At 43.1% G+C, this 11,089-nt stretch overlaps 1 protein-coding gene across 1 annotated transcript in view; it reads left to right on the forward strand.

The window, feature by feature from the left end:
* OSBPL2 (oxysterol binding protein like 2) overlaps window positions 1–11,089 on the forward strand; it is a 54,477-nt gene that overhangs the window by 37,201 nt on the left and 6,187 nt on the right. Inside the window, exons 11-16 of the mRNA XM_050917834.1 lie at window positions 1,083–1,190; window positions 2,089–2,178; window positions 2,852–2,975; window positions 7,755–7,874; window positions 8,999–9,122; window positions 9,826–9,916. Of these exons, the coding sequence (XP_050773791.1) occupies window positions 1,083–1,190; window positions 2,089–2,178; window positions 2,852–2,975; window positions 7,755–7,874; window positions 8,999–9,122; window positions 9,826–9,916 (657 nt within the window). The remainder of the gene's footprint in view (window positions 1–1,082; window positions 1,191–2,088; window positions 2,179–2,851; window positions 2,976–7,754; window positions 7,875–8,998; window positions 9,123–9,825; window positions 9,917–11,089) is intronic.

Here is an 11,089-nt window from a genome sequence, read left to right on the forward strand (position 1 = left end):
AAAATCCTTTTTTTTCCCTTCAGATAATGAGCTGGCATTCTATTCACGTATAAGCCCTACACAAGAAGGTTATTTTTCTGGTGTCAGTAATTGCATAGTTTGTAGAATCAGGGAGGTATGAGCTCTAGTGACTAATGACAAAACTCCTACTGACTTCTGTGAAAGCAGGTGCAGGCTTCAAGGGTCCCTACATGTTGTGAGGGTTTTGTTTTTTGTTGTTTGTTTTTAGGGGGAAGATTGCAGTGATTTTTTTTTTCCAGTTCGTTCCCCCAGAACTCATTTAAGATAAAGGATCTGATGTGTCGTGCCCTGTCCCTCCCTCCCTCCCCCCCGACTTGTAACTCTGCACCTGCAGAGCCCATTGACTTCCACATCTCTGAAACTAGGCCCAAAAGCATTTACCATCACGTGCTTGTGTGAAAACCTATCTGAGTGGGTTGGTCTGCCTAGTTCCTAGTGGAGAAGTGTCCATGTCTCTATCAGAAGTGGTCATGACCAGTATCCTTGATGGCAGCCTCAGCAGAGATGTTCATATTAAATAGTCGTGAAGAGGGAACTGCTTTCTTGTCTTTGAAAGTGGTCTCTCTGGGTCATGGCTGTGGCGGGGCTACTTGGGGAAGATTACAGTGCGGCTTCCTGTGGCTGAAGAGACTTCAGTGTCTAGGGCTGTCAGTGAAAATCCTCTTGTGAGCATCAGATCCTCTTAAAATATTAAAAATGTCTTGATTGCTACTGATGCCCTGCTCCAGAGCTCATGTTATCAAAGGGCACACATTTGTAGATGATTCCATAGGGAATTTCCTCTTTTTCTCAATCTCTCTCTTTTTTTTTTTTAAATCACTTACTAATGTCTAGTGAGATTCAGATAGAACACACTGCTTTGGTTAGAAGGAAAGTCTGTATACTTTAAAAAAATAAATAAAGCTAAGTAGATACTGTTCAGTGGGGTACTCTAAGTGTTCCACCCCACTACAAGATTCAGGGCAAATTAGAGTTTAATGCTGTTTCACCTTCTATCTTTAGTTCAAGAAGTGGATTTAGTTTCCTGGCATCTGACTTCACTTTTCTGGCTTCTTTCACAGACATAATGAAGCTTACACGTGGACAAACCCAACCTGTTGTGTACATAACATAATTATAGGTAAACTGTGGATAGAACAGTATGGAACAATAGAAATTGTAAATCACAGGTAATATTACTCATTATGAAGCTATGAGCACTGGCCATTACAGAGACTGATAAATGGTAATCACAGATCCAAAAGCCTTCGCCTTTGTAATGGATCATATAGGTCCAAAATGTTATCTCCTGTTGATCTGCTGAAAACTGTCTAAATTATTTATTCTTCCAAACTGGTTAAGTAGTTTTTTGTGTTTGAAACAAATATCAAAACAGCGATAACACATGATTATGCAGAAGTCTGGATGGGATACAGAATCTTTCAACTCCAGGTCACTGGTTCAAACCCCACTTAGTTGATAATGAATTGCCATTTAATGGCTCTGCAGTGAACTATGTGTAAGGTGCAACACATCATAAATCACCATCACACTAGTCAATAATGGGCACAGTTATTTCAGTTTCCTGAATTTAGGCTAGGAATCCTGGCTGGACGTCTGGCTGTAAAGTAATTTGGCAGTAGCACTTGAGTGCACATTTACAGTGTAAGCTACCTTTTAGTAGCTTTTTCAGCTTTGTGTGATTAGCTCACCATAAAGGTATTGATAGTGATATAATAAATACCCTGGGTAGGGGGACAGCCCTTTATTCCTTTTCCTGTTATCTCCTAGTGACTCCAGTGAGCTTTATATGCACATTTTATGCAGAAATCACCCATTAAAGTCTTTATTTGGTTTTTACAAGCTCTCAATATTACCTCTTATGCCTGTCTTAGAATAAAAAAGAGTAACAAAGACTTCCAATAATCCAGTGGCTTTTACTACCTGATTTCTAATATTAAACACAGGTCTAAGTGATTTCATTAAATAGTGTTAGTTTCATTTTAGTAAAGTAAATACATTCGTGAACACCACACTTCAGACATTTAGATGCTGGGTTTCTAAATGGTGCACTTGTTCCCTTTACAGTACTGGAGATAAATGTATCCTTAATTTTAAACCATGTGGACTGTTTGGGAAAGAGCTTCACAGAGTAGAGGGTCACATTCAGGACAAAAAGTAAGTGGAAAGTCTCTCTCTCTTTACTGTATGGGCACCTAGTACTTTCTTTATAGCACTAGCTTGTTGGACTGACACATGCTCAACATGACTGCTCAATTTTTACATTGGTACAGACTCCTCCCATTCTCATTCATTTCTATTTTCTGGGTGAGCATTACACTTACTGGTTTTAGAGTGAGCATTTCAGTCACTATTAGCAAAGTTTTAATGCAGTTTGCACCTTGGACTTTAGTGTAGCAATCTGGATTTAAAGGAGACGTATCCAGAGAGAAAACAGGGAATAATACAATTGCTGACTCTGTCCTTTTCCTTAATAATGTATTAAGACTTCTAGCCTTCATTTAAAAATATTAAAAAATGCTAACAGCTGTATCCCCAAATGCAACCTGTTATATAGCTGTTAGTCTTTATACACCAAAATATCAGCTTTATTGCTTCTATAATCAGTTTAATGGAAAATAGCACAGGACTGGATACCATAGATGTTGGGATAAACTGAAATGTTCATCTTTACATTTATGTTCTGATAAATGGCTTCCCAGAAGTTTGTAGTAATTAGGGGGAAAAAAAAACCTGATTATAATCTGGATTAAGTCATGCTGATTTTAATTTAGTTTAGAAGTTATAGAAATTGAGCAGCAAAAATAAATCTCCTTTCCACTATAAATAGCAGGAAGAAGCTCTCTGTGATCTATGGCAAATGGACAGAATGCTTATGGTGTGTCAATCCTGCCACATATGATACTTCTAAAAAGAATGAAAAAAGAGGTGGAGACCAGAAGAAAATGAAGCCGGTAAGGTTTTAGTATAATTGTTCAGGAGAGAGCTGGTGTTGCTGTATGTGGCCCGTTTGAAGGAAGCACCTTCAGAAAAGCACACATTTCTTGTTAGAAGAACATCCGTTTATGTGGTTGTGGTGAACTGATAGCCATAATGGTGGATATTTTTCATAACTAGGGCCCTGATACCAGGAAGTGATGAGTACTCTGAACTCCCATTGACTTCAGTGAAAATGGAGGGCATTCAGCATCTCACAGGGATTGGTCATGGAGATTGGGGTTGATATTTGGTGATTACTGAGATTGAGTTACATCTAACTGTGTGCTAGTAAGGAAGATGGCAGTATTGCCAACCTCAGGCATTTAAAAATCTGCACAAAAAATCAAGTGAGACGTTAGAAGTTTGGCTTTTTATTTCTCTTGTGTTTTGAGCCTTTAAGGGTTCACGTTGCAGAGAAGAGCTTAAAAATGAGGGCTATAAGGTTTTTAAAGAATCAAATTCATCTTCCCATTCTGAAGAAGTTGCATTTGGAAGGGGAGTTGCCCAACAGGAAGCCAATGGAAAGCATTCACAAGGATTTTTTTTTAGAGAGGAATCTTGAAAAGTAAGCTTGAGCTTGATTTGAATTCAGAATACCATCTATTACACAAACTGAAGCATATCAAACCAAACACCACATTACTGGATTAAATAGATGTACGTCATCTAGATAGACACACAGTTAAAAAACAAATAAGAAATTGTGACATTTTCAGCTAGGTTGTGCTGGACTTCCCTATTGATGGTCATTATTATTTTTCAGGTAGTCTCTCAGGGATGAAATCCTTTTGACCTCTCTGCAGTTTAGCTCTGGAAGGCCCAATTCACAGTGATTGAACTATAGAGGGGACTGGTGGCAAGAAGTGAGAGTTCAGAGTGCAGGGTTGAAGGTGGGCCAAGGGAGGAATGATGTGGGGTGGTGGGGGAACTAATGATCCATGATTTGTATAGATCTACTGGATACAGACAGTATCTGGGGCAAGATCACACTGGATGAGCTATATCTGTAGCTGAAAGATGGTGGTGGCAGAGACTGTGGTTAAGTTGCACACATCCTGTTTTCAGATTTGGGAGGAGGAATATTTCCTCACTGCAGATTGCAAAGCCGATTTATTCAGATGTCACCCTGGGAGTGTGAATTTCATTTGTACTGTGTGAAGGAGGCAGTGCTGCAATCTTACTTTTTTGTAGCCAGATTTTCCTTGGCTGTAAATTTTTGGTTGACTGTCACTGGTGGCTTGTGAGACTTGCATACAATCAGTGGGGGAGGAATAGTTCAGTGGTTTGAGCATTGGTCTGCTAAACCCAGGATTGTGAGTTCAATCACTGAAGGGGCCACTTAGGGGCAAAATCAGTACTTGGTCCTGCTAGTGAAGGCAGGGGGCTGGACTCAATGATCTTTCAGGGTCCCTTCCAGTTCTATGAAATAGGTATAGCTCCATATATTTAAATTTTTAAATGAGTGAAAATTTATAATACCATTCCTGAATGTCTTTAGTGTTTGATATTGAAATAATGGCACTACCTCTGACGGTACAAACTTACCCCCTCTTGCATGTTAAGGCAGGAGAGTATTTTAATTACAATTTGGCCAGCGGATGAGGTCTGTCTGATTGGTGGTTTCCCGGAACCTGCAATCATACCTTTTCCAATTCTAAATGGAAAAAAATAAAATATCTGGACAAAGGAAAGAGGAAACAGCCTGTCTTTCTGTATTTTACTCTTGCTTTTCAAAAAATTAAAACATTCTTTATGGTAATGAAACAAAATTCCATGCAATGTCACCTTCTCCAAAGGAAAGGATCCTTTTAAGTATCGTCACTGTTGGGTTTTATGCCTTCTGTTTAGGGAGCCATAGAGCTACCTGATATGATAGGGGTTATGCACAAGCAGCACATATAATGCACCCTGTGTTTTAATGATTGGAAAACTGGTGGGCCAGCTTCACTTTAGACTAAGAACATTTTCTTTTCCACTGCATTTTACACTTCATGAAGCCTGGTTCTTTTTCAAGCTTTCTAGTCTCGTCCTGAGAGGAACTGTTACATTTATTTCCTAGAATATCTGAAATTAGGTTCCTTAATTCTGTTGGAATAAGGTATTATTTTTTTTACCACCTCTTTGTAGATTGTAAGAGATGATGGGTGTAAAAGGGTGGGACCGGGGCTCAACCCTCCCTGAGGGCGGAGGGGAGCCACACCGGCTCACCACACTCTGTCGGCCTGGGGTCCGCCCCTTGCTTCAGGGCTGTGCGGCGCCACCCAGTCACTTGGGGGCTCAGACCCTCTGTTGCAGGGCTGAGTAAACACACACAGTCAATAGGTGGCTCAGGCCCTCTGCTGCAGGGCGGAGCAAACAACCACCAGTCTAGAAGCCCAGGCCCTGAGGGGAGGGCGGGGCAATAAGTAGTTCAGGTATATAAAGCCCAGGCCCTGGCTCAGGGCAGGGCAGCAAGTGGCTCAGGCCCTTCGGAAGGGGCAGAGCAAACAAACACCAGGAATGGCCTCCCCAGGCTAGGGAGGAGGGGGAGTCTGCCACCCTTGGGAGGGGTGGCAGGGGGAACGCAGGCCTCTCATTCCACTGCGTTCCAGCCCGGGGCCCTAGCAACGGTTAACACTGCTGATGGTCAGTGGGGGATCCTGACTGAAACACACTGACATCGGCTCAGGTGAGTCTGCAGCCTGACTGGAGTTGGCTGCCCCTGGGCCACTTCCTGTCTCCCCCTCACTGGGTACCTGCCATCCGCCGGCGTCGTCCGGTGGGTCCCAGACCATGGGTTCCTCCGGGTGTTGGGAGGTCCGGTCCACTCCTCTGGATACTGGGCGTCGGGAAGTCCCGGTCCCTCCTCGGGGTACCGGGCGTGGGGAAGCTCAGACAGCTCCTCTAAAGGCCGGGCATGGGGAAGCTCAGGCAGCTCCTCTGGGTACCGAGCGCGGGGTAGGTCGGGCCAGCACTCCTCTGGGTACCGAGCGCGGGGTAGGTCGGGCCAGCACTCCTCTGGGTACTGAGTGCGGGGTAGGCTGGGCCCAGTGGGAGCTCGGGCAACAGCGTCTGTCTTCTCTGACAGCCTCCTCCCAACTGAGCGCTGGGGTCGGGCTTTTATACTTCCTGTCCCGCCCCTTAACTTCTGGGGGGCGGGGACAGGCGGCAGTGGCGCTGTACTTCCCGTCCCATCCCTTGACTTCTGGGGGGCGGGGACAGGCGGCGGTTGCTCTGCCTGCTGCCACGCCTGTTCTGGCTTGTTCCTCTCAGGTGTGGCGGGGAGTGAGGCGTCCTCGCTACACAGGGACTTCTTCAATCAGTTTTATACTGGTAGAGCAGTGGCTGTGTAGGCAAATGCAACAGCTATATGCACCTCAAGAGTACCTGTCTGTCTTATATGGAGAGTGAGAATGTTGGTTAGAATCCTGGAAAAGTTCTCAATTTTTTTTTTGAAAGCATCATGAAATCTTTAATGACCTCTAGGCAGCCAGCAAAGATGGCAGAAAGACCCATCGTTGTACTGTTAGGCAGGAGTCCTGGTGTAAAATGATGGCTTGTTTTAGATTGATTTAGGTAAAGAAAGAAGCAGAGGGTCTAAAATGTTCGTCTCTTGAAATTATGTGCTTGGTGTGCTTCACTGAGGCATGAGGAACATTAGCATATTGCCTTGCTAACCAACCCTCAGAATCTGGTATGTGACTACACAAGACTCAGGAGTACAGATGTCTTACGACTTACTGCTTACCTAGTGCATGCACCACTTTACATAACAGCGTAAGGCTATGTCTGTATTCAGAGTATGTATTCAGCCTCCCTGCATGGGTTTAAATAGCAGCATAGATGGTGAAGCCTGGCTTAGGTAAATAGAGTACAAACCTGCCTGAGGTTGTGGGTTTGTACCCAAGTACAACATGGCTCTCTAGGACTCATGTCCTGCATGGCTCTCTATTCGCCCAGGCCATGCCATCCTGTCTACACTGCTATTTTTAGTCACGTAGTGTCCTCCTGCCTCCCTGCTGCTGGAGCCTTTCCCTGTTGCAGGAAAAGGCTGTTGTGCGAGGAAGGGCTCTGCCAATGCCCTGCTGATGGAGCCTTTCCCCACAGCAGGGAAGAACTGTGGCAGTTGCTGCCCTCCCCCTGTTGCCAGAGTTTTCCTCACTGCAGTGAAAGGTTCTGGAAGTTGGTAGGCGCTGAAGCTTTTCTCTGCTGCCTCCATCCCTCCCCCCACCACCCTGTGCTAGAGCCTTTCACTGACACATGTAGCTACACACTGTGGTGTGAAGGCAGCTGGCTTTTCACTGTGGCATGTAGCTACACATACCCTACATGCTGCCAAAAGTGGTGTGTAGTGTGGATATAGGGATGGATGCATTACCACAGCAGAAGAGCTAATAATCGAAGACAGGAAAAATGGGCTATGGGTCGAGAAAAGGGAGGGTGAAGTAAACAAGAAAAAGATTTCTGGAAGACCATGAATGCCGATAACAGAAGGTGCTTTTGCTAGATAGAAAATAGGTGCTGTTCCACGCATAGTAGGTAGTGTGGAAGAAGGCATGAAGTTGAGAGTAGGAGGAGATGAAGGGGCAGTATGGAGGATGAAGAAAAGCATAAATGAGGAGGAAGAGGAAAGGAGAGCAGAGATACAGGTGGGGTGAGATAATGGAAGGTCTTGAATTTGATAGAATTTCTAATGTCCTCTCCAGAGAACGCTAGGCAGAAGAGCTGTATGTAATTTTTCTCTATTCCACTATCAATTATTGTTTTTGTTTCAGAGCGAAGAGGCTGGGAACGATGAGGCCGATGATATGCCAGAGATCCAAGAGACTGTGCAAGTCATACCAGGCAGTAAGCTGCTTTGGAGAATAAATTCTAGACCACCAAACTCATCACAGGTGACTAGTTCAATAAATTAGAACTCTCTGGTCATGGTGGCTTTTCCAAGACATTATCATAATGGACAAGGGTAACTGATCTTAGGTACATGGTATTCTTATGGGTAGGGCCCTACCCAATTCACAGTCATAGGATTTAAAAAAATCTTGTTTCATGATTTCAGCTATCTAAACCTGAAATTTGACTGTGTTGTAACGGTAGGAATCCTCACCCAAAAAGGAGTTGTGGGGAGGGGGGTTGTAAGGTTAGTAGGGAGGGTTGCGGTACTGTTACTCTGTTTTGTGCTGCTGCCTGCAAAGCTGGGCCCTCAGTCAGCAGCAGCCGCCACTCTCTGGCTGCTTAGATCTGAAGGCAGCAGCGCTGAAGTATGGGTGGCATGGTATGGTATTGCCACCCTTACTTCTGCATTGCTGCTGGCGGGGTGCTGCCTTCAGAGCTGGGCGCCTGGCCAGCAGCTGCCACTCTGGCCACCCAGCTCTGAAGGCAGCGCAGAAGTAAGGGTGGTAATACCACGGCCCCCCTAAAATAATTGTGACCCTCCCTGCAATTCCCTTTTGGGCCAGGACTCCGAATTTGAGAAACACTGGTCTCCCCTGTGAAATCCCTGTAGTATAGGGTAAAAGCATACAAAATACCAGATTTCATGGCCTGTGACACGTTTTTCATGGCTATGAATTTGGTAGGGCCTTACTTATAGGTAGACTTGAAAAACACCCAGAAAATCATCCTTTGATATGAGGGGAAAATAGGCAAGTTTCTTTTAGAGAGTATGTCTGTTTTGTGTGTCCTTTTCAATAAACTATAAAAATGATAACCTTGAGACAGCTCAGAATCAGAGAACCTATGAGCAACAAGCTTTCTTGATCCTCTGTAGCAAGGACTCTTCAATCACTGCAGTATCATGTTTAATTGTGCTGTGGACTCAGGCAAATAAAAAGGTGGTATTTTCAAAAGTGCTGAGCATTAGCCAACCCTGCTCTTGCTACAGTCAGTGAGAGCAGATTTGGTTCAATAAGTGCTTTTGAAAATCGCATTGTGACAGCCCAGGAAAGGGAATCAATTTACCGTGATTTAAAAAAAAACAAACTTTACTATATATGTATTATATTTATTCTGTCTTAAGATGTACAATTTCACCAGTTTTGCTGTGAGTCTCAATGAGCTGGAAACGGGCATGGAAGCAGTTTTGGCTCCCACTGATTGTCGTCTACGTCCAGATATCAGAGGCATGGAAAATGGAGAGCTGGGTATGTGTATTTACTAGAGATTGGGTATTTGTTAATTCTGTCTTTTTACACCTCTCTACTCCCTGACCTTAGGGAAGATGGAAGAGAACTGGTTTGGGGTGAGGTGGCTGTCCTAAGGTTTTCACCCACCTCTTAATTCTGGGCGATAATTATATTTCCGGGGTAACTTTGTTTTTATCTCCACAGTGTGATCGATCATGAATGTTACTCACTCCAGAACAGTGTACATGACTGTTTTTGCCAGCAGAGTCTGGCAGTGTAAGAGGCCAAGATAGATTCTGAATACAGATATCTTATGTTACAGCACAATTGGAAGCACACACTGGGAAACTGGTCAGAGAGATTCTCTGTTGCCCTGGAGTTTGCTTGGAAAAATATGTAGGGTGGAATAACAAGAATGCATCATGTACTGCTTCTGACTGTATCCAGTTTGAGTCCTTACCCCATCCAGTACAGTGTTTCTGACAAATGAAATACCAAGTTTAGGATTCCCAGTATGTTTGTTTAGATCATCTACTCCTCTGGTGTGCTGCTGCCTAGAAGGGGTCAGAGGTGACTGTTTTGGTTTAAAGAGAATGTGTACAACAAATGCTTTCCTGTGCTTTCAGTGAATTCAATTTTATTTCTCTCCAGCCTTTCCCATGTTTTGTTCTTTTTGTCTTTATTTTGCAATGTAACCAGTTCCTATTTAAATGTTTGTTAGACCTGGCTAGCAAAGAAAAAGAGAGATTAGAAGAGAAACAAAGAGCCGCTCGTAAAGATCGTGCAAAAGATGAAGTGGAATGGAGGACAAGGTAACTATTAGAGGAGGGGAAGAAAGTTGGGCATGTAGTTAAGGTTAGCGAATAGTTTGGCTTTACTGTTTGATTCCTCTTTGCACTACAGAAAAATTTATAGTTTCACTTAAAGCCCTTGTGGGGAAAGAACATTTGAAAAATGCAATATGAAGTCAAAATTGTAGATTATTTCATCCCAAAGTACCCATATTGCTGTAAATAAATTGAGGCTGAATCTTGTCACAAGAACAGCAAGGGAGTGCCAAAGTCTTTTGCCTACTGGGGTTGGCCTTTTTACTATAGGACAAAAAACCTTGAGAGTATCCCAAAGTAGTTGTTTTAAGAGAGGGAGATTCTGGTGGAAGGTGGCGTTCAGTGGATATTTCCCTGTGTAGTAATGCCAGCACCAAAAAATAAAGAAAGCAGCCATCCCAAGGATAGACAGGGCCAACCAAATGGTGTCCAACACACATCATCCAGTGGTGCACGTTGTTACTGGGAAACAACCATTTGGGTTATATGTTCTTTACAGCAATTTATCTCCTAAAATAACCAAATGCCAAAAAATACTAATACAATGCTTTAAAATTCTAAAGCAGTTTTCATCCCTAGGTAACTTTAAAGTTCTTTACAAAGGTGGGGTCAGAAGGGGTCAGAGAGGTGAAGTAACTTGCTGAAGGTCACATGGTGACTCTGACGCATTCTTGGGAACAGAATGGAGATTTCCTGGCTCCCACTCAATTGACTCTGTTAATGTCCTTGTAATACATAAACACTTCAGTTACATTTTAATTAGTAAACAAAAACCACTGGAAAAAGAATCAAGATTTTGTATGGCCACAGAAAAGAAGCTTATAACTACAGTTAAGAATACATCTGTGTAAGGAAGAAAAGGAACGTTTGGATTATGATGATTACTATTTAGGCATGTTTCAGTGTAGTAACAGGCATAAGCACTGAAAGATTTGGGTGGTATTTACTTTTCCTACTGCTAACCCACAATCAAGCCTTAGTTGTGGAAAGGTATTACTTTTCAAATTGGAAAATGATTTGCCTAACTTCGATAGTGCAGCACCACCTTGTTCAGTAAAGAAATACTTGCTAAAAATTACAACAAGAAAATTATCTTGAAATATGGTACATCTGTTATTATATTGGTTTGATTCAAAATCTTGCCTTACAGGCATATCA

This window comes from Gopherus flavomarginatus, chromosome 11, assembly GCF_025201925.1.
Source record: "Gopherus flavomarginatus isolate rGopFla2 chromosome 11, rGopFla2.mat.asm, whole genome shotgun sequence".
NCBI lineage: Eukaryota > Metazoa > Chordata > Testudines > Testudinidae > Gopherus > Gopherus flavomarginatus.